This window comes from Nelumbo lutea, chromosome 3 (assembly GCF_056320005.1).
Source record: "Nelumbo lutea isolate HS-2025 chromosome 3, American lotus-T2T, whole genome shotgun sequence".
In the NCBI taxonomy this organism is placed as follows: domain Eukaryota; kingdom Viridiplantae; phylum Streptophyta; class Magnoliopsida; order Proteales; family Nelumbonaceae; genus Nelumbo; species Nelumbo lutea.
In genome coordinates, this window is record NC_142686.1 from 34,657,857 (window position 1) to 34,681,768 (window position 23,912).

General features: G+C 40.9%; 1 protein-coding gene across 6 annotated transcripts in view; it reads left to right on the plus strand.

The window, feature by feature from the left end:
• The window catches only part of LOC148864176 (glucosidase 2 subunit beta-like), a 57,801-nt gene that overhangs the window by 31,548 nt on the left and 2,341 nt on the right, over positions 1 to 23,912 (plus strand). For 2 of the 6 annotated variants that reach the window (XR_016109831.1, XR_016109832.1), the window contains 5 exons: positions 5,473 to 5,541; positions 22,082 to 22,169; positions 22,571 to 22,632; positions 22,728 to 22,779; positions 22,882 to 23,410. Coding sequence is in view for 2 of the 6 variants with exons in the window: in XM_088977837.1 (XP_088833963.1) it covers positions 22,082 to 22,169; positions 22,571 to 22,632; positions 22,728 to 22,779; positions 22,882 to 22,944 (265 nt within the window). In the remaining 4 variants the exon portion in view is untranslated. Of the gene's footprint in view, positions 1 to 5,472; positions 5,542 to 22,081; positions 22,170 to 22,570; positions 22,633 to 22,727; positions 22,780 to 22,881; positions 23,411 to 23,912 lie in introns of those variants that run through there. The other 4 variants (XR_016109830.1, XM_088977837.1, XR_016109829.1 and 1 more) reach the window with 2 other exon arrangements.

A 23,912-nucleotide genomic window follows, 5' to 3' on the forward strand; every position in this document is an offset into this window, starting at 1 on the left:
TGGGTTGCCTTTCCCGGTTAAAGAAATTTGGAGTAGGCCCATTCTTCCTCAGGTTGGTAGTTTTTGCTAGGAAACTTTCCTGGAAAGAACTAACACAAATGACCTACTTCAGAAAAAGAGACCCACCTCTTGTTTAGTTCCTAATAGATGTACTCTTTGTAAAGCTGATGGGGAAACTGGTTACCACCTTATGGTTACTTGTTCGGTTGCTAAATCTGTTTGGGAGTCGGTTTTTTCCCTTTTTGGGTGTGTTTGGACCCCCTTTTTTCAGATGTCCAAAGCTTGTTCTCTCATTTTTTCAGATGGTCGAAGAAGAGAGGGAAGACTATGTGGAGAAGCATTAGGGCTGCAGTGTGTTGGTCTCTATGGGAAGAAAGAAACTCACGAATATTTTCAGATAAGGAAAAAACCATTGAAAACTTATTAGATATAATTTTGTTAAGGGTGGCACATTGGTTGAAAACTATGAAACTGTTCTCAGATTATTCTGTGGCTGATTTGGTAAGAAATTAGAAGGAGATAGCTTCCTCTGCCCTCTGTAAGAGGACCTGTAGTCCTTTGTGGTCCCCTCCTCCCTCTAGGTTCATAAAACTGAATTTTGATGGTAGTTGTTTAAGGAACCCAGGGCCTTCTGGGATTGGGGGAGTGTTAAGGAATGAGGATGGGGCTATCATTGCTATGTTCTCAGGCCCAATTGGGGAAGGAGACTCTCTTAGGGCTGAGATTCTTGCAGCCCTGGAAGGTATCCAAAGAGCAAGGGAGTTGAACATCAGATGTTTGGTCCTTGAAGGTGATTTGGAGGCGGTAATTAGGTGGCTAAAGGAGGGAGACAGGTGTTAAGGAATGAGGATGGGGGCTATCATTGCTATGTTCTCAGGCCCAATCGGGGAAGGAGACTTTCTTAGGGCTGAGATTCTTGCAGCCTTGGAAGGTATCCAAAGAGCAAGGGAGTGGAACATCAGATGTTTGGAAGGTGATTCGAAGGTGGTAATTAAGTGGCTAAAGGAGGGAGACAGTGGTTTGTGGAGTTATAACAATGAGAAGAATAAATTCAAATGGCTGAGTAGGGATATTGTGGTTCATTACAACTGGTGAAGAGGACTGCTAATTCTTTTGCTGATGGGTTAGCAAAGCAAGGGGTGAATAGGGATTCGGTTTTTTGGGCTAATTTTTACTTTTTTCCATTGTATTCTTTTGGTGGGGAGTCAAGTCTTTTTACCTCCTCTTTGTACCTTAAGCTTTACATAGTTTCATATCATTAATAAAGTTTCTTGTTATTGATAAAAAAAAAATAATAAGAAGAAGATGGTTTGTGGTTTCTATTCTCCTATTAGCACAACAAACACAAGCTGAAAGTAAAGGAATGCCAAGGTGTCGTATACTATCATCTGTGAAGGACCTGAAGGTGAATGTTCATGGTGCATCTTGCGGAAATCCTGGGAGTTGTGCAGGTGGGGGTGTTTTTAGAGATGAAAGAGGCAATTTTTTTGCTGGCTTTTGTTTTTGATTATGGCACAGGTACAAGTGTTGAGCCAGAGGAAAGAGCAGTATTTGATGGTGTTTATCTAGCTTCAGCCATGGGATTCTGGCCCATTATAGTGGAAAGTGGCTCTCTTGTTACTGTTGGCATATTGAATGACTGGTTTAGTGCACATCGGAAAGCTCTACACTGGATCGATAAGGTTAATTGCTGGGATTAAGAGTGTGAGGGAGTGCATACTATATATTGGGTTTGGGGCAAGGCGAGCTATGCTCTCCCCTGTACATACTTATTTATACTCTTTTGTGGAGATTAATAAAATTTTAAGGTGCCACCCCTCCACCAGGAGTAAACTTTGGGGTTAAAAAACAAAAACAAAAACATCATCCAACAGGCCGACCTAAATAGCTAGAGTTACCATGTGATAGTGGCAAGGCACTAAGACAAACCCAAGCAACAAGGGAGTGCTTAGTTGCTAAGTTGCTTAGGCATTGCTTAAGTGATGTTAAGAAGAATTCATGTTCAACATGGTTATTAAGAAGAATAAGATTAGAAGAAATGGAGAAGGGGAGAAGAGGTGAAGCACTTATCCGTTTTTGAGAAAAGAGAAGGAAAATAAGGGTTTGAGCCCCTGATTGTTGTAGAAGAAGAAAAAATTTAAAAAAGGAGAAGGGGCTGAGGCCTCTGTTCTTGTCTCCAAAGAAAAGAAAACCCCTTCAAAGTGAAGGAGAAGGGGTGGAGCCCCTGATTTTGTTCCAGAAATGGAAAGAAAAGAATTAAAAAAGTAAGGAGTTGTTTCCGACTGTTGCTAGAGTTATTAGAGTTATTTATGCTGTTAGAGTAGTTTATGTTGTTAGTTTAGGGTTCTTAGTCTTTTATTTTATGCTTCTTTTATTAGGGTGTGCCACCAGGGGTAAATATGTACTTTTCCTCTTTTATTTTTTCATGTTATTATAAATAGAAAGCTGGGCGCTGTCAGCCCAGATTTTTTGCTCTTAAACATCTCTCCTCCTCTTCTCTCTTCTTCTCTTTCTCCTCTCTTTTCTAGAAGAAAACATTAGAGCAAGGTTCTGGGTGATAGGAATCCTTCTCTCTGAATCACACTATTTTTACCAAGATTTCTGATTTCTTGAACTGAGAAGACAAGAAACCCTAATCGGACTGGTCATAACATTAAATCACTGTTTTTTCTGGGTTCCTCCTTGGTCGTAACACCAAGGAAACCCTAGTAGGAGGTAGCCACAGTGTTTTAAAAGCGCAAGGTGCAAGGGCCATTTTGCGCTTGAGGCGCAAGGCGAGGCGCATGCCTTTTTGAGGCAAGGTGCACAATTTAAAAAGAAAAGGTAAAAATTCAAAAAATTCAAAAAATTCAAAAAAATAAAAAGTTTATAAAACATAATATTAATAAAAATATAAACTTAAGTTTAAAAATAAATGTTTAAAAAAACCTATTATCTAAAATTAAAATACATAAATATAATACGTAAAGCATACTCATATGAGAATTTAAAAATGAAATCAAACATATAAAACATTTTCAAGCATATAAAACCCACAATCTCTTTTTTTCTCAATTGCATCAAGTAGCTATTGTGACATATTACATTCCTAATTCTACGAGCTACCTTTGTGCCATGCCCCTCGAGGCAAGCCCATACAAGTCCATGTTAGGGTCTTAAATTCTTAGTTTTCACACAAAAAATAATAATTTTATAGTTTTTAATTGCTTTTAAGAAGATATTTTATTAGGACGAATGAACGGACGAATTTACCAAATAGGGGATTCTTGAAGCTCCGGTGACCCTAACATGGACTTATTTGGGCTGGCCTCGAGAGGCGTGGCACGAGGGTCTGGGGGCGGAGCCCCTGGCCCAGCCGCCAGACTAAGAAAAGAAAGGAAAAAGCGGAAAGTTTTCAAAAGGCGCAAGGCGCGCCTGGTGCGCCTAGGACCTGGGCGAGGCGCCTACCTTAAAATGTGCCTCGCCTGTGCGCCTAGGCGCGCCTTTTAAATCACTGGGTAGCCGATGCTGTGAAGGCTCCTTTCTTGGTGTTTGTACCTTCGTACAAGTACTGTACAGGGGTGTATCCCCTTTGTCACAGGTATATGCTGTGTTTGATTAGTATATGTGGTGTTTGGTCCAGTGGTGACTAGAACTTAGTTTCTTGGACTGTTTAGTCGCTGTTAGTGGAATTTCAGCAGATTTTTTTTTTTTTTAAATTCAAAAGCAGAATTGTTTGGTGTTTTGTGCCCTACTAGTGATTGTGAGTGGTAGTACTTGAGTGGTGACAAGTTTTGTGCACCTATGGTTCCTGTTTTTGCTCTATAGAATTTTTCTTTAATGACAAATGATGATTTTGTTTCATCTGGGATTATATCAACCCATAGTACAACTAGTATGGGAATCGGAAATATGATGTTTCTTATGCTAATTACCTCTCTAAATGGCCTGAACTACCTGGAATGGGCTAAAGGTGTGAAGTTTTATGTTACAATTAGGGGAAAAGTTGGCTACATAAACGGGAGAGTGAAAGAACCTAAGAGTGGGACAACTGATGATAGGTGGGATCTGAAGAACAATATGGTGATGTCATGGCTTCTTGCATCATGGGACTTGATGTGAAGAAGAACTTTATGTGGGCAAAAACTGCTAGTGAAATGTGGGAATAGGCTAAAACCACCCACTCTAAGCAAAGGCACTATGCTGAGATTTACCAGTTATAGGCTGAATCCTCAACTTGTAAACAGGGTAACCATAGTTCGTCAGCTTATTATTCAGCCCTTTCTTCAGTATGGAAGGAGTTGGATCACTATCAGGTTATCGAGTGGAAATATGATGATGATGCTAAAGCCCAAAAGAAGTTGGTTTCTCAACAGTGGGTTTTTGCTTTCTTGTTGGGACTAAACCTCATATATGAACCTCTCAGAGTTCAGATCTTGGGGAGTAGAGAGTTGCCTTCAGTTCAAGAAGTATATGGCCTTGTCTAGTTTGAGGAAAGTAGACAAAGTGTGATGGTTACAATTGAGGGGGAGCAGCGGGTGGCAATAGCTGCAATGGGTGGTAATAATGTGGGAAAGAAGAGCGAATCCAAGAAAGTTGATGACAAGGACAAGTTGTGGTGTACTCATTGCCAGCATTCAAGACATACAAGTGACACATGTTGGGAGCTTTATGGGAAGCCAAAGTGGGCTATAAAGAACCAAGAACAAGGTAGGGTGCAGGGTCTGAAAAAGTCTAATACAACAAATAATGCAACAAATATGGCAACTCAAGATACTCGGTTTGTTGGGGTGTCTACTGGTATTGCTCGGGAGCACTTCATAAAGTTGATGACAAGGACAAGTTGTGGTGTACTCATTGCCAGCATTCAAGACATACAAGTGACACATGTTGGGAGCTTTATGGGAAGCCAAAGTGGGCTATAAAGAACCAAGAACAAGGTAGGGTGCAGGGTCTGAAAAAGTCTAATACAACAAATAATGCAACAAATATGGCAACTCAAGATACTCGGTTTGTTGGGGTGTCTACTGGTATTGCTCGGGAGCACTTCATTGGTTTTGAGCCCAAGGAGGATATCATTAACTCCTTTCGTAGCTATTTGGAATCATATGGTAGGGCCTTACATCAGATGGACAATTAAGCTACTGGCATCCCTTCTACTTCATTTTCTTCTACATCAGGTAATGCAGCCCCTATCTTCCATGTCTTCACTGCCACTGATTCCCCCTATATCATTGACTGAGGGGCCTCTAACCACATGATCGGTAAGCCAAATTTTTTTTAGTCTTATAGCCTTTTATCAGGGAGGGATAACTTGCAGATGGACCATTATCCTCCATTGTAGGCCAGGGATCACTATCCCTTCCCCATGGCCTTAACTTGAATAATGTGTTGCATGTACCTAAACTTCCCATCAATATGTTTTCCATTAGTAGTATCACAAACTCTTTAAACTGTAGTGTAACCTTTTTTCTTGGTTAATGTGTTTTTCAGGGTCTAACTTCTGGGAGGATGATTGGTAGAGGAAGCTTAGTGGATGGTTTCTACATTCTTGACAACAAGGTTGGTTTCTCAGTGCCACCCTCAAAGTCACATAGTCAGTCAAATAGGAGTCAAATTCTTTTGTGGCATAATCATTTAGGGTCATGTGTCTTTTGAAATAGTGAAGTCTTTGTTTTCTTTTTTATTTAAATCATGTTTAGTGTCGGATTTCCAGTGTCAAACATGTTAGTAGAGCAAGCAATATAGAGCAATTTTTCGTTCAAGTAATAAAAGATCAAGTTTCCCTTTCCATATTGTGTATTATGATGTTTGGGGGCCTACTACTATAACTTTGGATGGTAGGTATATGTACTTTATCACACTAATTGATGATTTTTCCCGCTATACATGAGTATTTCCATTGCGTAGTAGAGACGAAGGTCCAAAGATTGTGAGGGATTTCCAGAGGATGATGTTTATGTAGTTTCATGTTGAAATCTAGATTTTTCAATTGGATAATGCAAAAGAATATTTCCATGGTGAGCTCAATGAATTTTTTGCTTCCCATGGACTCCTTCATAGGAGCTCATGGGCAAGAACACCGCAACAAAACGGTGTTGCAGAAAGAAAGAATAGAAACTTCCTCGAGGTAGCACGAGGGATGATGTTACACATGAATGTACCAAAACGATTTTGGGTAGATGTTGTACTTGCTGTTGCTTATATCATCAATCACATGTTTTCCAAAGTGTTGAACTACAAGGCCCCTCATCAGTTGTTGTTCTCTTAGTCTCCTTTATTTTCTGTCAGAGTTAGTTCGAAAGTTAGAAAAGAGAGAGACTGACAGAGAGAGAACAATCGAATGGTTGGTGTGACACCTTGTGTCAATCAACACCCTAAAAGATATATTTATATTAAGTTGTAAAAGGACAGATCTGCCCTTAATTTACATGAGAGAGAGAATACAAAGAATAGATATACAACAAAGAAAAGTAAAAGTACAAAAATAGCCCTATGGCTAGATTTCACTGTCTCTACATTTTCAATTCCCATGAGTGTTTGGTTGTCGTGCTTTTATCCATGATTTGTCTTTGTCTCGTGGTACTCCTCATCTCAAAAGGGTTAATAATGCTTTGATCCCATTAGTCATAAGGTTTTTTTTTTGTCTTAATGGATGTTTCATTTTTTTAGTCTGAACCGTTCTTCTTTGCTTCTCCTCAAGGGGAGAGTAGCGTGGAGGAGAAGCAGGTCTGTCAAGTCTCTCTTCCTTCTATTTTGGATCCCACCCCTTTTCGTGTCTTCCCACGTAAGCACTATAGAGATTAGCAATGTGATAAAGATGTGGAGCTACCAGATATTGAGCAACTGACACCTTCAAACTCCTAGGAGGTAAGTCCAAATGAACCAGACACCCTTGCTCCTATTGATACCCCTGCTCCAATTTTGGTTGTGGATGACCTTGACATTCATATTGCTTAAAGAAAGGGAGCCAAGTCATGCACTACCAAACACCCCATTACCCAATGTGTATCCTATGATTATATTTCCCCCTTATCGTGCCTTCCTATCTTCACTTGATAGCATTCCCATACCCAAAAATGTGGCAAAGGCTTTAACTTACCCTGAATGGATAGATGCTATGAAGGAGGGGATCAATATCCTTCATAAGAATCACACTTGGGAGTTGGTGGATCTTCTAAAAGGGAAGTGAAACACAAAGTGAATGGGATAGTTGAAAGGTACAAAGCAAGGTTGTTAATAAAAGGGTATACTCAAGTCTATGGTGTTGACTATGATGAGACATTTGCTCCAATAGTTAAGATGAACTCAATTCAGGTCTTTCTATCATTGGTTGCAAACCTTGATTAGGAATTGCATCAACTTGATGTAAATAATGCTTTTTTAAATGGTGGTTTGGAAGAGGTGTATATGGTTCAACCACTAGGTTTCTGTGCCAAAGGAAGTGGAAATAAGGTGTGCAAGTTAAGAAAGTCCTTTTATGGCTTAAAACAATCTTCCAGAGTATGGTTCAATAGGTTTGTTATGGCGGTCCAGCAAGTAGGATTCGAACAATGCCAATCTGATTACACTCTCTTTGTGAAGAGGTGCCAGGAACAGGTTGTAGTGCTGATAGTGTTTGTGGATGATATCATCATTACAAGGAACTAGAGCTTGGAAATACAAAAGTTGAAGGAGTTCCTAGCTTCCCAATTTGAAGTGAAAGATCTGGGTCCACTAAAGTACTTTATTGGGATTGAGGTTGCCCGCTCAAAAAGGGACATCTTCATTTTTCAGAGGAAGTACATCCTTGATCTGTTACAAGACACAAGCAAGCTAAGTGCAAAGCCAGTGGATAATCTTATGGATGTTGACCATAAATTGGGTGATTGTGATGGTGGACCTTTGAAAGATGTTGTAGAGAACATTGATGTGTCCCCACTGTGTCCGTATGGCAGTAATATTTTAGTTAGTTATGACAATGTATTAGTTGGTAGTTATTTCAGTTTTTATTATTAGTTTTCTTATATTCTTTTTGCCATGTAAGCAATAAGGGCAATTCAGCCCTTTTACAGTTAGTCAAACATTTATATAAATCATAAGAGTGGGTCGGCAGAAGTCAAGACCCTCTCTCTCTTTTTCTGAATTCCTCTTCATGTACTTCTCTTCTTCTCTTCTTCTCTTCTTCTCCTCTTCAAATTAGTGTTTGTTTCCTTTTAAATCCAAGGCAAACTGTAGTCTTGATCGACTACTTGGTATTAGAGCCGACCTAGGAGTTCTTATTCTAGTCTAATTAGGCCGACTACATGAGAACTTCCTGGGTTTAGAAGTTTTTCAACAGAGAAGATGGATCGACTGATTCTTGGAGGTTACTGGCAATAAGCGGCTGCTACTAAGGAGATTCTTGGAGGTTGTGGCATGAAACTGACTGAAAGCAAGTGTTTTGTAATGCTACTGACTCATAGAAAGCAGGTTGAAACTAATAGGGTTTTTGAGTTCCTAGCTGGTCTGAATCCTGAATATGATATTGTGAGACAACAACTACTGGCAAGAGATAGTGTGACCCTATCACAAGCCTACTTCTTAGTGCATAATGAAGAGACTAGGAAAAAAGGTTATGATGCAGCAACAACCCTTCCAACCAACCTTGGCAGCAGTTAAACCTAAGTCTGGGGGTGATACGGAGAGGGATATAAAGAAGGAAGACAAGTGGGATCTGGTATGTAAACATTGCAAGAAACCTAAGCATACTAAAGACACCTGTTGGAAGTTGCATCCTCATCTAGTTCCAACAAAACTCAGGAACAAAAGGGGTAATGCTAATATGGTTGTTAATACTGATTGTGCAACCTCATTTGGCACAAAAAGGTACACCTCTAGACACCCTAGCTGCTCTCTCGGCTGCCCTAACTCAGTTGGAAAAAGAAGTTGGCAATTCAACTCAATCATCTCATCTGCCATCAGCTCCTCCCACATCAGCTTTTGCTCATTCAGGTACTTGAGCCTCAATTTATCATGCTTCAGCTCCAAGTAACACTAAACATTGTTGGGTAATAGACTCAAGTGCATCTGACCATATGACTGGCTTGCCATCACTATTTACTACCTATCACTTATTTTCTGGTAGAGATAAAGTGTCCATTGCTTATGGTTCCCTTGTTCCCATTTCTGGCAAGGGAGACATCAAGTTGTCTAATACCATTTCCTTATCTTCAGTTTTGCATGTTCCTAAACTTAGTACTAACTTGCTTTCAGTCAGTAGCATTACAAAACACCAGAATTGTTCAGTAACCTTTTTTCCTGACCGATGTGTTTTTTAAGACTTGGAGATAAGGAAGGTGATTGGGACTGGCCGTGAGACGAATGAGATCTATTTGCTTGGAGAGAATTCTCATTGGGATAGGAAATCTTTTGTTTCTCAGTCTGTTAGTCGGGTTACGCTTTGGCATAATCGGTTGGGTCATTTATCTTTTCGGTCTTTGAAGAGTTTGTTTCCTAATTTATTTAAGTCTGTTCAGATGTCCAGTTTGATATGTGAGAGTTGTAAGCTTGCAAAGCATTGTAGAACATCTTATTCATTGAGTAATAAAAGAAGTGGTAATCCTTTTGATATTGTGCATACCGATGTTTGGGGACCTTATCACATCATTGCTATGGGGGGATACAGATATTTCTTGTTGTTTGTTGATGACTATACCTGTTTTTTCTTGGGTTTACCTTATGCCGTTCTCGAGATGAGGTTCCTGCTTTGACCCAGATCTTTCATCAGATGATTTTAACCCAATTTGGGGTCAAAATCAAAATCTTCAGATCGAATAATGCAAAGGAATACTTTGCCAACCCATTAGCCTCTTATTTGCTTGATCATGGAATTATCCACCAGAGTACTTGTCCTCATACACCACAACAGAATGGGGTTGTTGAGAGAAAGAATAGACACATATTGGTGGTGGCTAGAAGCATCATGTTCAACTCCAATGTGCCTATTCGTTTATGGGGAGATGCTATTCTTATAGCAGTGTATCTCATTAATTGAGTTCCTTCACAGGTTATTGATATGAAACCTCCATTTACCCTTCTATATCCTGATAAGGAATTGATTATTGTTCTCCTTAAAACCTTTGGTTGTACTTGCTTTGTTCAGATTCTTGGCCCTCATCATTCCAAATTTGATCCTAAGGCCTCCAAATGTATTTTTCTCGGTTATGCACAAACTCAAAAGGGATACTATGAACCCACTTTTGGGAGGAGATTTGTCTCTATGGATGTTACCTTCTTTGAGGATGTACCCTATTATCCTAGGGTTCTCCTCAGGGGGAGAGTAGTGAGTGTGGGATTAACTCATCAGAAGTTCCTTTACCCATTCCATTGAGTGATGAGGGATGTAATGGGGAGGGTTATCGAAGGTGTCGAGATTTGGGAGTATCACAGGTGGTGGAGGCATGTTGATTTCGGTCATCATTAGTCCAAGCCAGTCCCAGTTCCTTCTGCAGATCCAGATCCAGGTACCACAGTCCCTTTATCAGATCTAGGTTCCACTGAGATACCTTCCACCGTTGAGCCCTTACCTCCATTTGATGATCTTGACCTCCCCATTGCAGTCCGTAAAGGCAAACGGCGTTGCACCACATCCATAGCCCATTGCATTTCCTAGTTCTTGTCCTATGATCACCTGTCCCCTTCTTACAGGTCATTTCTTGCATCCATTGTTGATATTCCTATCCCATAACAGTGCAGGACGCCTTGTCAGTTCCTGAGTGGAAAGATGCAATGAAGATTGAAATGGATGCTCTTCTGAGGAATAATACTTGGGAGCTAGTTGACTAGCCTAAAGGGAAGAAATTAGTTGGATGTAGATGGGTGTTTACTGTGAAACATAATGTTGATGGTTCCATTGAAAGGTATAAGGCCCGGTTAGTTGCAAAGGTATTTACTCAAACTTATGGTATAGGCTACTTGGAGACTTTTGCTCCAGTAGCAAAGATGACCACTATTAGAGTTTTATTATCCCTTGCAGCCAGTTACTCTTGGCCCTTGTTCCAGATGGATGTTAAAAATGCCTTCCTCAATGGAGGCTTGCAGGAAGAAGTCTACATGCAGTTGCCTCCTGGATTTTATGATGCAGAAAAAGGAAAGAAGGTTTGCCGGTTGAATAAAGCCTTGTATGGATTAAAACAGTCCCCCAGAGCTTGGTTTGATAGATTCAAACAAGTCTTTGAAAAATTCGGTTATGTGCAGACCTAGTCAGACCATACATTGTTCATTAAGAAAGTGGATTCTTCCTTGACCTTGCTTGTTGTATATGTGGATGATATTGTAGTGACAGGGAATGATAGCAATGAGATTGAGTCTCTTAAACAACTCCTTCATCAAGAGTTTGAGGTAAAAGATCTGGAAGAGCTACGGTACTTCTTGGGCATTGAGGTAGCTAGGTCTAAACATGGGATTTTTGCTTCTCAAAGAAAGTACGTTCTTGACCTATTGGAAGAAACTAGAAAGTTGGGCGTTAAGCCTGCAAAAACACCTATTGAATAGAATCACAAGATCAGTGCAAAGGGTGGAGAGCCTTTTGAAGATAAAGCTATGTTCCAATGGTTAGTTAGAAAACTCCTTTATCTTTGTCTCACATGACCGGACATCAGTTATGCAGTCAGTGTTGTCAGTTAGTATATGCACTTTCCTAGAAGGTCTACCTCTGGATATTGTGCTTTTGTAGGAGGTAATCTTGTCTCTTGGAGGAGTATGAAACAAAGTGTTGTTTCTCGTTCCAGTGCTGAAGCTGAATATAGGTCCATGGCAAATGGTGTGGCTGAAATCCTATGGTTGAAATCACTATTTGAGGAGTTGGGTGTTGCTTATGAGAAGCCCTTAATGCTTTATTGTGATAATCAGACTGCTATTAATATAGCCCATAATCCGGTACAGCATGACAGAACTAAGCATATTGAAGTAGATCGACATTTTGTTAGAGAAAGGCTTTCATCTCAAGAAGTGTCTTCCGTATATCACCTCCAGCATGCAGCTCGCAGATCTTCTCACCAAAGCTATTCCGAGGAAGAAATTAGAGGCAAACCTATGCAAGTTGGGAATGACAAATATCTATTCCCAACTTGAGGGGGAGTGTAGAGAATATTGATGTGGTCCCCATTGTGTTTGTATGGCAGCAATATTTCAGTTAGTTATGGCAGTGTATTAGTTGGTAGTTATTTCAGTTTTTATTATTAGTTTTCTTTTATTCTTTTTGCCATGTAAGCAATAAGGGCAATTCATCCCTTTTACAGTTGGTCAAACATTTATATAAATCATAAGAGGGGGTCGGCAGAAGTCAAGACCCTCTCTCTCTTTTTCTGAATTCTTCTTCATGTACTTCTCTTCTTCTCCTCTCTTCTCCTCTTCAAATTAGTGTTTGTTTCCTTTTAAATCCAAGACAGACTGTAGTCTTGATCGACTACTGATGTAAAACAGTTTCAAAGATTAGTGGGAAGGTTGCTCTATTTGTTTATGACACGTCTGGACATTGTTTATCAGTTGGGGTCCTAAGCCAATTCATGCATTCCCCTAAGAGACCACACATGGAAGCAGTTGAGAGAATACTTAGGTATTTGAAGAAGTATCCAGGGACCGGTTTGTTGTTTCATAAACATAACCATCTGAAAGTGGAAGTCTATACAGGTGTTGTGGATGATGGAAAATCCACAAGTGGGTATTGCACGTTTGTGGGAGGAAATCTAGTGACATGGAGAAATAAAAAACAAAGTGTAGTTGCAAAGTCAAGTGCTGAAGTGGAGTACAAAGCTATGGCACATGGGGTGGCTGAAGTATTGTGGTCGAAGAATCTTCTAGGGGAGCTTGGGGTTACTGTTCACAGCCCTATGTCCCTCTACTGTGACAACAAGGCAGCCATAAACATCGCTAGCAATCCCGTCCTACACAATAGGACAAAGCACATTGAAGTGGGCAAGCACTTCATAAGAGAAAAGATTGGAAAAGGGTGAAGTTTCTACTCCTATGTCAACTCCAACGAGCAATTGGCTGATGTTCTCACAAAAGGATTTCCATACTTGTGGAACAATGAGCTATGTGGCAAGTTGGGCATGATAGAAATATTCGGCCCAACTTGAGGAGGAGTGTTGTTAGAATTGTTATTAGAGTTATTTCTGCTGTTATAGTAGTTTATGTTGTTATTTTAGGGTGCTGTCAGCATGCTCCAGTCTTTTATTTAATGTTTTTTTTATAGGTTGTGCCGCTAGGGATAAATATGTACTTTTCCTCTTATTTTTTCATGTTATTATTGTAGGTTTTCAAGACTGCTATTCAGTCTTGATCACTAAGAGATTTCAGGTTCGATGAGAAGAGAAAGTGAAGATGTAGAAGAAAGAGTGATGGAAGAGCAATAGAACACAGATTTTGAGGAGAAGAACAGAATGTCAATATTCTGCCACCGCCACTTTAAGTTAATATATATAGGTTATGCTAGTTACATGAAAGGACATATCTGCCCTTGGTGTCTACATCATAACTGCTAACAAATAACAACCAATATAAAACTGAAACTAGAAATAACAGAACAACAAAATAACCACAGCTGTGACTAGATACATTCTACCCTACGGACAGAGTGGGACCACAGCTGTGGGGCCCACATCAATGTTCTCTACACTCCCCCTCAAGTTGGGAATATATGTTCATCATTCCCAACTTGGATAGATCCGCCTCTAGTTTCTTTCTTGATACGACTTTAGTAAGAATGTCGGCTAGTTGCATACTGGATGTGATGTAAGGGAGGCATACTTCTTGAGATAAGACCCTCTCTCGCACAAAATAGCGGTCAACTTCAATGTGTTTGGTTCTGTCATGCTGTACTGGATTATGTGCTATATTAATGGCGGCTTGATTATCACAGTACAGCATCAAGGGCTTCTCATACTCAATACCCAACTCCTCAAGTAGAGATCTTAGCCATAGGATTTCAGCCACTCCATTGGCCATGGACCTGTATTCTACTTCAGCACTTGACCGGGAGACCACACTTTGTTTCTTACTTCTCCAGGAGACAAGGTTTCCTCCCACAAGGGCACAATATCCCGAGGTAGACCTTCTGTCATCAACACTCCCAGCCCAATCTGCATCAGTATAAACCTCCACCTTCATGTGATTGTTGTTCTTGAAAAGTATACCCCTACCGGGGCATCTCTTCAAGTAGGCTAAGATTCTTTCTGTCGCAAGAAGATGTGTGGTTCTAGGAGAATGCATGTACTGGCTGACAACACTAACAGCATAAGTAATATCTGGCCGAGTGAGGCAAAGATATAGGAGCTTTCCTACCAGTTTCTGGAACATAACTTTGTCTTCAAGAAGCTCCCCACTCTCGGCACTAATCCTGTGATTCTGTTCAATTGGTGTATCTGCAGGCTTGACACCTAACTTTCCAGTTTCTGCCAACAGGTCTAGGACATATTTCCTCTGAGATATAAAGATCCTCTGTTTGGATCTAGCAACCTCAATACCAAAAAAATACCGGAGTACACCAAGGTCATTCACCTCAAATTCTTGGTGAAGAAGCTGTTTAAGAGACTCAATCTCATGGCTATCATTCCCTGTGACCACAATATCATCAACATATATTGCCAATAGTGTCAAAGAGGACTCCACCCTCTTGGTGAATAGGGTATGATCTGACTGGGCCTGTACATATCCAAACTTCACAAGTGCTAGTCTAAATCTATCGAACCAAGCCCTAGGTGACTGTTTCAAACCATACAAAGCCTTGTTGAGCCGGCAGACCTTCTTACCTACTTCTGTATCATAGAAGCCAGGAGGCAAACGCATGTAAACTTCTTCCTGCAGATCTCCATTCAGAAAGGCATTTTTCACGTCCATTTGGTATAAAGGCCAAGTGTGACTTGCTGCAAGGGACAAGAGAACTCGAATAGTAGTCATCTTGGCTACCAGTGCAAATGTCTCCAAGTAATCTATGCCATAAGTATGTGTAAACCCTCTTGCAATTAACCGAGCTTTATACCTCTCAATAGATCCATCTGCATTATGCTTCATCGTAAATACCCATCTACATCCAACTGGTTTCTTTCCTTTTGGCAAATCAACTACCTCCCAGGTGTTGTTCTTCAACAGAGCATCCATCTCAACTTGCACTGCATCTTTCCATTCAGGGACGAATAAAGCTTCTTGCACTGTTCTTGGAATAGGGACATTGGAAATGGAGCTAAGGTAGGACATGTAGGTAGGAGATAGGCGATCATAGGATAAAAAATGGGAAATACAGTGGGCTGTGGATGTGGTACAATGTCGTTTCCCTTTACGGACTGCAATTGGAAGGTCAAGATCATCTGTAGGGGAAGTCTCTTTGGGCTTTGGGACTGAAGTATCTGGACCTGAAGTTGCAGATGAGATTGGAGCTGGTCTGCACCGCCTGTGATAAACCCTCAACTCCTGATCCCTCTGACCACCCTCACCATTGCAGCTTTCCCTCAACTCCTGATCTCTCTGACCACCCTCACCATTGCAGTTCTCATCACCCAATGGAATAGGTAAAGGAACTGCCCCACTCTCACTGCTCTCCCCCTGAAGACAAGAACTCAAACCCCCACTCTCACTACTCTCCCCCTGAGGGGCAACCCGAGGATAATAGGGTGTCCCCTCAAAGAAAGTGACATCCATGGAGACAAACTTCCTCCCGGAGACAGGATCATAACAGCAATAACCCTTTTGAGTTTGTGCATAACCAAGGAAGATGCATTTGGAGGCTTTGGGTTCGAACTTGGAGGGATGGGGTCCGAGAAGCTGAACAAAGCAAGTGCAACCGAATGACTTAAGGGGAATAGAAAACAAGTCATCACGTTGGTGTAGAAGCAAAAAAGGAGATCGCATATCAAGGACCCTGGAAAGGACCCGATTAATAAGGTATACCGCCGTGAGGATAGCGTCCCCCCAGAAGTGAATAGGGACATTGGAAGTAAACATGAGACTTCTAGCCACTTCCAAAATGTGCCTGTTCTTCCTCTCGGCATCTCCATTCTGCTGAGGTGTATGAGGGCAAGAGCTCTGGTGGATAACCCCATGATGAAGAAGATAAGATGTCAATGATTTAGCAAAGTATTCCTTTGCGTTATCAGATCGGAGAACTTTGATCTTGGCATCAAACTGGGTTAGGATCATTTGGTGAAAACTTTGGGTCAGGGAAGGTACCTCATCTCGTGAATGCATGAGATAAACCCAAGAAAAGCGGGTATGGTCATCAACAAATAACAAAAAATATCTGTACCCACCCATGGAAGGGATATGATAAGGCCCTCAAACATCAGTATGCACAATATCAAAAGAATTATCACTCTTTTTATTACTCAATAAATAAGGTTTTCTACAATGCTTAGCAAACTCACAACTTTCACACTGTAGCTGAGACAACTCAATAGACTCAAATAAAGTAGGAAACAAACTCTGTAAAGATCGAAAAGACAAATGACATAATCGGTTATGCCAAAGCATAACCGGACTCACACTCTTAGAAACAAAAGACAACTTCTCTACTGACTCTCCCTGACGGAACCGCTCCCTGAGCAGATAGATCTCATTCGTCTCACGGCCAGTCCCAATCACCTTTTGTGTCTCCAAGTCCTGATAAACACATCGGTCAGGGAAGAAGGTTACTGAGCAATTCATATTCTTGGTAATACTACTGACTGAAAGAAGGTTAGTATCAAGCTTAGGCACATGCAAAACAGATGATAGGGAGATAGTATCTGAAAGCTTGATATCACCCTTCCCAGAAATAGGAATCAGGGAGCCATCAACAATAGATACCTTATCCCTACCAGAAGACAAATGGTAAGTAGTAAACAGTGAAGGCAAGCTTGTCATGTGATCAGATGCACCTGAGTCTATTACCCAACAAGGTTCAGTAGTACCTGAAGCTGAGGCATGATAGGCTGAAGCTCGAGTACCTGAATGGGCGAAGGCAGATGTGACAGGGGCTGATGAAGGTTGCGGTGGCTGAGCTGAATTTCCAACCTCCTTTTTCTAGCTGTATTAGGGCAGCCCGAACTGCAGCTAAGGTCTCCAAAGATGTTCCTTTTGTGCCAGATGAGGATTCTGAATCAGTGTTCATGGCTACATGAGCAGTGCTCTTCTTGTTTCGTAACTTCGCATGAACCAAGTGGGGATGCAGTTTCCAACATGTCTCTTTTGTATGTTTGGGTTTCTTACAATGTTCACATACTACATCCTTCTTGTCTTCCTTCCTCCTGTCCTTCTCTGAATCACCCCCTGATCTGGGTGTAGCCGCTACAAAGGCTGATATGGGTTGCATCATAACATTCCTTCTGGTTTCTTCACTGTGTACAAATGAGTAAGCCTGAGAGAGTCACACCGTCTCTAGTCAAAATCTGCTGGCTCACAATATCATATTCTGAGTTCAGTCCCGCCAGGAACTCAAACACTCTGTTTGTCTCGATGTGTTTTCTATGGGTCTGAGCATCTTTGGGACTCTCCCACTCAAGAGTCTCTAAGTTATCAATCTCATGCCACAGGGACTTCAAGGTAGAGAAGTAGACCGATACCGGTTTCTCTCCTTGTTTAAGGGTGTTCACTTCACATTTCAATTCATATGCTCTGGCAACATTAAGGGGTTGGGAGTAAATTTCTTTCATAACATCCCATATCTTCTTAGCTGTCTTTGCCCACAAATAATTCTGGCTAATATGAGGCTGCATAGAATTACACAACCATGTCATAACCAAGTAGTTTTCTTGCATCCACTTGGTATATGTTGGGTCTCTCTTGGAAGGTTCTTTCATATCTCCCAGGAGGTACCCTAATTTACCTCTTCCACCAATAGCCATCATGGCTGATTGGGCCCATTCCAAATAGTTTGATCCATAAAACTTTACGGTCGTAATCTGACCACCCATCTCAGAAATACCACCATAACTGATGTTCCCAAGACTGCCTTCTGCCTGAATTTTAGACTCCATTTCTGTCAAATCTCAAAACAGTACTTGAATCACCAATCACAATCAAAACAGTATAGGCCTGATCTGTTTCTCAGTGTATGTGCACAAAACCGAAGTAATTCTGATCTGAGACCAACTAGCCAACACAGCAGTAGTTGTCCGTAGATCTCTAACCCCCTTAGAACTCTGAGAACAGCTTTAAAACAAAACTGATATGCTAGGGAAAGTTAGGGTTTTAATCAGTCTTGCAGTAGGATTAATAAGAAACCCTAGAATCTGATCGGACCTACCAATCAACTTAAGAGTAGCTCTAGGTAGATCACAGGGTTCAGTCAACCACTAGGGCTTGCCGTAGATCACTTTCAAGCCCTAGAGTAGAGAGAAACACAGCCGATTCAGGGTTTGATGTAAAACCCTAGGAAATCGAAGAGAGGAAGAGCTAGAATGGTTTGGCCTTCCCCTCCAGATAGGTCAACCTATCTTCTCTTAAAGAACTTCTATTAAAAAGTAACAACCTACAAGGAAAAAATAGTTCGCTGCCTTCTAGGGTTACCTGAACCCTAGTCTTCTCTGATCCTTCCTGACCACCAACACTCTGCAACCCTAGCAAGTTTCCAACAGCTGCTAGTACCTCTGGCGATCTCCAAGAATTAGTCTGCGAACTCCTCCTTTTCAACTTTCAGTCCTAGGAGATTCTCATGTGGTCGGCTGGTATTAGACACATGAAAAACCCTAACTTGGCTCTGATACCATGTAGGTTTTCAAGACTGCTATTCAGTCTTGATCACTAAGAGGTTTCAGGTTCGATGAGAAGAGAAAGTGAAGATGTAGAAGAAAGAGTGATGGAAGAGCAATAGAACACAGATTTTGAGGAGAAGAACAGAATGTCAATATTCTGCCGCCGCCACTTTAAGTTAATATATATAAGCTATGCTAGTTACATGAAAGGACATATCTGCCCTTGGTGTCTACATCATAACTGCTAACAAATAACAACCAATATAAAACTGAAACTAGAAATAACAGAACAGCAAAATAACCACAGCTGTGACTAGATAAATTCTACCCTATGGACAGAGTGGGACCACAGCTGTGGGGCCCACATCAATGTTCTCTACAATTATAAATAGAAAGCTGGGCGCCACCAGCCCAGGTTTTTGGATCTCAAACATATCTCTTCTCCTCTTCTCTTTTCTCTTCTCTCTTCTCTCTTTTTCTCTTCCTCCTCTCTCTTTTCTAGAAGAAAACACCTACCTCAGAAAAAGAGGAAAAAAATAGAAAAAGAAGTAAAAGGCATTGAGCCTCTATTTCTGTCTTGGAAAAAGAAGGAAAAAAGTGACAACAAGAAGAGCATACCGGTGGTCAGTTGGTCTTCATCTCCAATTTCTCCAAGTCTTCAAGGTCTTCAAACTTATAAATGATGTGGGCGCCGGCAGCAGCAGCAGTAATTTAGTGCAGCAGCAGCAGCAATTTAGTGTTCTCATCCTATCTTATCTATTCAGTATTCTTACCTTATTTGCTTTCAATAGCAGGGATTAGTAGGAGTCTTATCTATTCAGTGTTCTTGTCTTATCAGTCCAGTAGTATGGATTAGTAGGGGGTCTTATCTTATGTTATCAGTTCAGTAGGATAGATTAAGGGAGTCTTATGTTATCTTATCTTATCAGTTCAATAGGATAGATTAGTAGGGAGTCTTCCTAAAAGTATGACTCTTATCTCTTGTAATCTCCTATTTAAGGAGCTGAGAATATTGAATAAAACCATCGAAATTTTCAGTCAAGAAAGAGAGCAAGGAGAATTAGGTGATCTCTTGGACAAATCACCACTAGAGCGCCAAGATAGGTTCATCAAGAGCAGGGAGGAACAAGGGAAAACAGGAGGCTTTCCCCGTGGACCGACCCGTGACGAGATCCTATTCCCGGCCCCATAACAATTTGGTATCAGAGCAAGACGTCATGGGTGACCTTGAGCAGTTGAAGACTAGGGTTCAGGATCTGGAGCTCAAGATCGTGGAAAAAAGCACGGAGGTGCGTGAGATCAAGGACGACGTCCGAGAATTAAGGCGCTTGATGGAGTTGTACTTTTCCAACAAGGAAAGGAACCTGGAAGGGGCTGCAACCACAACCGGCCGCCGACTTGACGTAGCAGAATTGTTGGGCGAGCAGCAAGTCGTTGCCCCAGCGTAGGTTAGCAACACCCAGAATGTCCTGATTAAGCAGGAATCTGGTGTCGTCGAGGTGTTGCAGAATCTTGGGATTGCATATCTTCAAGTTGTTGCAGGTGCTTGGGCAAGTGCTGGTGAAGGAGCTTGTATGCCTCATGTTGCGGTTGCAAATGTTGCAAATGAGTGTTTGTTAGCTGCTGTCAGATCAGATCCTAGGGCTGCACATATCTGGGTGAATCTTGCTAATGCATACTATTTGGCTGGTGATCATAGAAGTGCTGGAAAGTGCCTGGAGAAGGCAACAAAACTGGAGCCTAATTGCATGTCAACTCAATATGTTGTTGGGCTTCATCGTATCAAGGATGCAGAAAGGTCTCAAGATCCCACTGAACAACTTTCATGAGCTGCGAATGAAATGGCTTCAATACTCAGAGAAGGGGACTTTGCAACAATTGAGCTTCGGATAGCATGGGCAGGACTTGCCATGGTTCACAAGGCTCAGCATGAAATTGCAGCAACGTTTGGAACTTGACATAATGATTTGACGGAAGTGGAAGAGCGAGCTCTGTACACTCTAAAGCAGGCAATAGAAGAGGATCCAGATGATGCGGTTTAGTGGCACCAGCTTGGCCTTCACAATCTTTGTACTCTACAGTTCAAGACATCTCAGAAGTACCTTAACGCTGCAGTTGGCCGCGGCAAAGAATGCAGCTACGCGTGGTCAAATCTTGGTATCTCACTACAGCTGTCTGAGGATGAACCCTCTTCATTGGAACTCGATCTAGGAGGGCAAAATCATTCCACCTATCCGGGATTCCTTTGACTGTGTTTCAAGACACTCATCCTGAATTCGAGCTTGAGGACAAACTCGTAGTTCAGGAGGGGAGTAATGATGTGGGCGCCGGCAGCAGCAGTAGTAATTTAGTGTTCTCAGCAGCAGCAATTTAGTGTTCTCATCCTATCTTATCTATTCAGTATTCTTACCTTATCTGCTTTCAGTAGCAGGGATTAGTAGGAGCCTTATCTATTCAGTGTTCTTATCTTATCAGTTCAGCAGTATGGATTAGTAGGGGGTCTTATCTTATGTTATCAGTTCAGTATGATAGATTAAGGGAGTCTTATCTTATCTTATCACTTCAGTAGGATAGATTAGTAGGGAGTCTTCCTAATTGGCAAGGAGTCTTCCTAGAAGTAGGACTCTTATCTCTTGTAATCTCCTATTTAAGGAGCTGAGAACATTGAATAAAACCATCGAAAATTTCAGTCAGGAAAGAGAGCAAGGAGAGTTAGGTGATCTCTTGAACAAATCACCATTAGAGCGCCAAGATAGGTTCATCAAGAGCAGGGAGGAACAAGGGAAAACAGGAGGTTTTCCCCGTGGACCGACCCGTGATGAGATCCCATTCCCAGGCCCATAACAATAAATCAGTCAAACCATAACAAAATAAGAAACTAACAAAAGCAGACTGGCTTATGAACTAATAAAAGGAATGATATGGTGTATCACCACCTTAATATTATGAACTCAGAAAATAGATATATTATAAAGCCTTGTATAGAAATAGCTTGGCTTTTGGGTGAGACAAGCACATTCATGCATTTAGCCTCCTAGATGCCTGCCTAGGCATCAGTTTGACAACTATGTAATATGTCAAGATGCCTTAGATATTAACATCATGCATCAGAGATGTTGAGATGGTAAATGAAGATCTTATTCTTTGCATGGGAAAATTAAATAAGGAAATGAATGGAGGCTGTAGAGATTAATAGAATTCAAATCTGCAAATAACTTAATTAGGTTGTCAAATATCATATTAGGCTGGAAAAGGTTGTTATTTTACCACATGATAAACAAACTTTGTCATAGTTTGCACTTAAATAACAAATCTTGAATTTTAGGACATGTCGCTGCTTCATTTAATTCATATGAACGCTAGTTCTTTATTGGTTGGATAGTGTAACTAATATTTTCTCTATGTTCTGTAATTAGGCGTTGGGAAAATTTTGAGGATTCATACAGAGTCATGGTATTTTCAAATGGTGATAGATGCTGGAACGGACCTGACAGAAGCTTAAAGGTAATCCTATGATATAGAAAAAACTTCAAAGCTTCCAAGTACCCAGATAGCTGGGACCAATATTGGGTAATGGCCTTTTTTATAATTCTCCTTGGGAGCTCATGGCCATATAATTGCTGGACCTTATTGGGTTGTCATAATGCAAATCACACCAGTCAGGTAAACCAAGTGACATGGTGGATTGACAATGTGGATCATTTCCTTTTCTTTTCTTTTCCACTATGTCTGGGAGAGCACACTATTTTGAAGACTGGTGTGGTATTAGAACTGTGGACAATTTGAACAATTTTCAATCAATTAAGTTGCCTAGATAATAAAGTTGATTGCCAGTTTTGGAGATGTAAAGATTTAACTCATATGATGCCCTTTGATGCAATTCTTGTCGCGGATGTTTTTTACAGGTCAAGCTTAGGTGTGGATTGAATAATGAGCTAGCTGATGTAGATGAACCCAGCCGTTGCGAGTAAGAATACACTCACCCCCTCCCAAATAAAAAGAAATGTGTGTGTGAAATGACTCAGCTCTATTCTTACTTTTTGTTTTTTTTGTTCATGGCAGATATATAGCAATTTTGTCCACCCCTGCTGTATGCTTGGAAGAAAAGCTAAAGGTACTATTAGTATTTTATATTTGCTATTGGGCCTTAGGAGATTTTCTTATTATTCCTCACAAAGTAAATTCCTAACAAGAAAACAAATTATGAATGTGACAGGAGCTGCAATATAAGTTAGATTTAATGAACAGGGAACAACCTCAGAGCCGTGATGAGCTTTGAACACTTGGTATGTATCGAGGAAGCTCAAGTATTTGTATTACAATTGATTTGAGTCCATGCCTGGGACACTCGATATAATTTCCTGAAGATACAGAAGTTCAAAAGGGCCTCCTTCGGCAGGTCATCTGGAAGCTAAAAAGCCAAATATGGAGTGGCCTTCTGAACTTCTTTTGGTTTTTTGAGCTCACTCGTTGAACAAAAATGTTCAGAAGCCAAATGAAGTTGACTGGAGAGCTGCAAAGCCAAATAAAGTTGATTTCTAAGTATACAATGCTTCCCTCCATTGAACAAAAATGTTTTAACGATTGTGTCAAAAAAAATTATGGTTAGGGTGGGTTGCTTGTACACAATCAATTCTGTTGTGGCACTTTCAATGATTCAAGTAGGCATTTGCTTTATGTTGTTGAAGATGAATTTGTTCCTCTGTCATCAAATATTACATAAATTTTAAGCAATTCTTTCCAAATTCTATTTATTATATGTTAATCTATCTAAAATTCTAAATTATGATTTCTTCCTCCCTAAGTTCTAGATTGAGGTGGTGAATTAGGACTGTCAATAGGTTGGGTCTGGTTCTGGAGAGGGTGTACCAATCCTAGTCCCAAACCAATTATTAATCGGGTCAAAATCCTAGGAGGCAAAAGATTTTTAGACAATGTGTATGGGGAGCTGTTCTATAGGGTTTGTGGAGTGAAAGGAATGCCGGAATTTTTTAAGAAAAATATATGTCATCGAGGAGGTTTGTGAGCTTCTAATGCTTGGGGTGACTCGTTGGGTTTCAGTTTGTGATGAATCCAGAGGTGTTTCGGTGAATGATTTGTTAAGAAATTGGCCGGTGGTTGCCAGTTCTTATATTTTGAGAGCACCAAGACTGGCCGAATGGGTTCCTCCATCAACTGGGAGGTTGAAACTGAACTTTGATGGGTGCTGTCTGGAAAATCCAGGGGAGTTAGGAGTTGGGGGTGTTA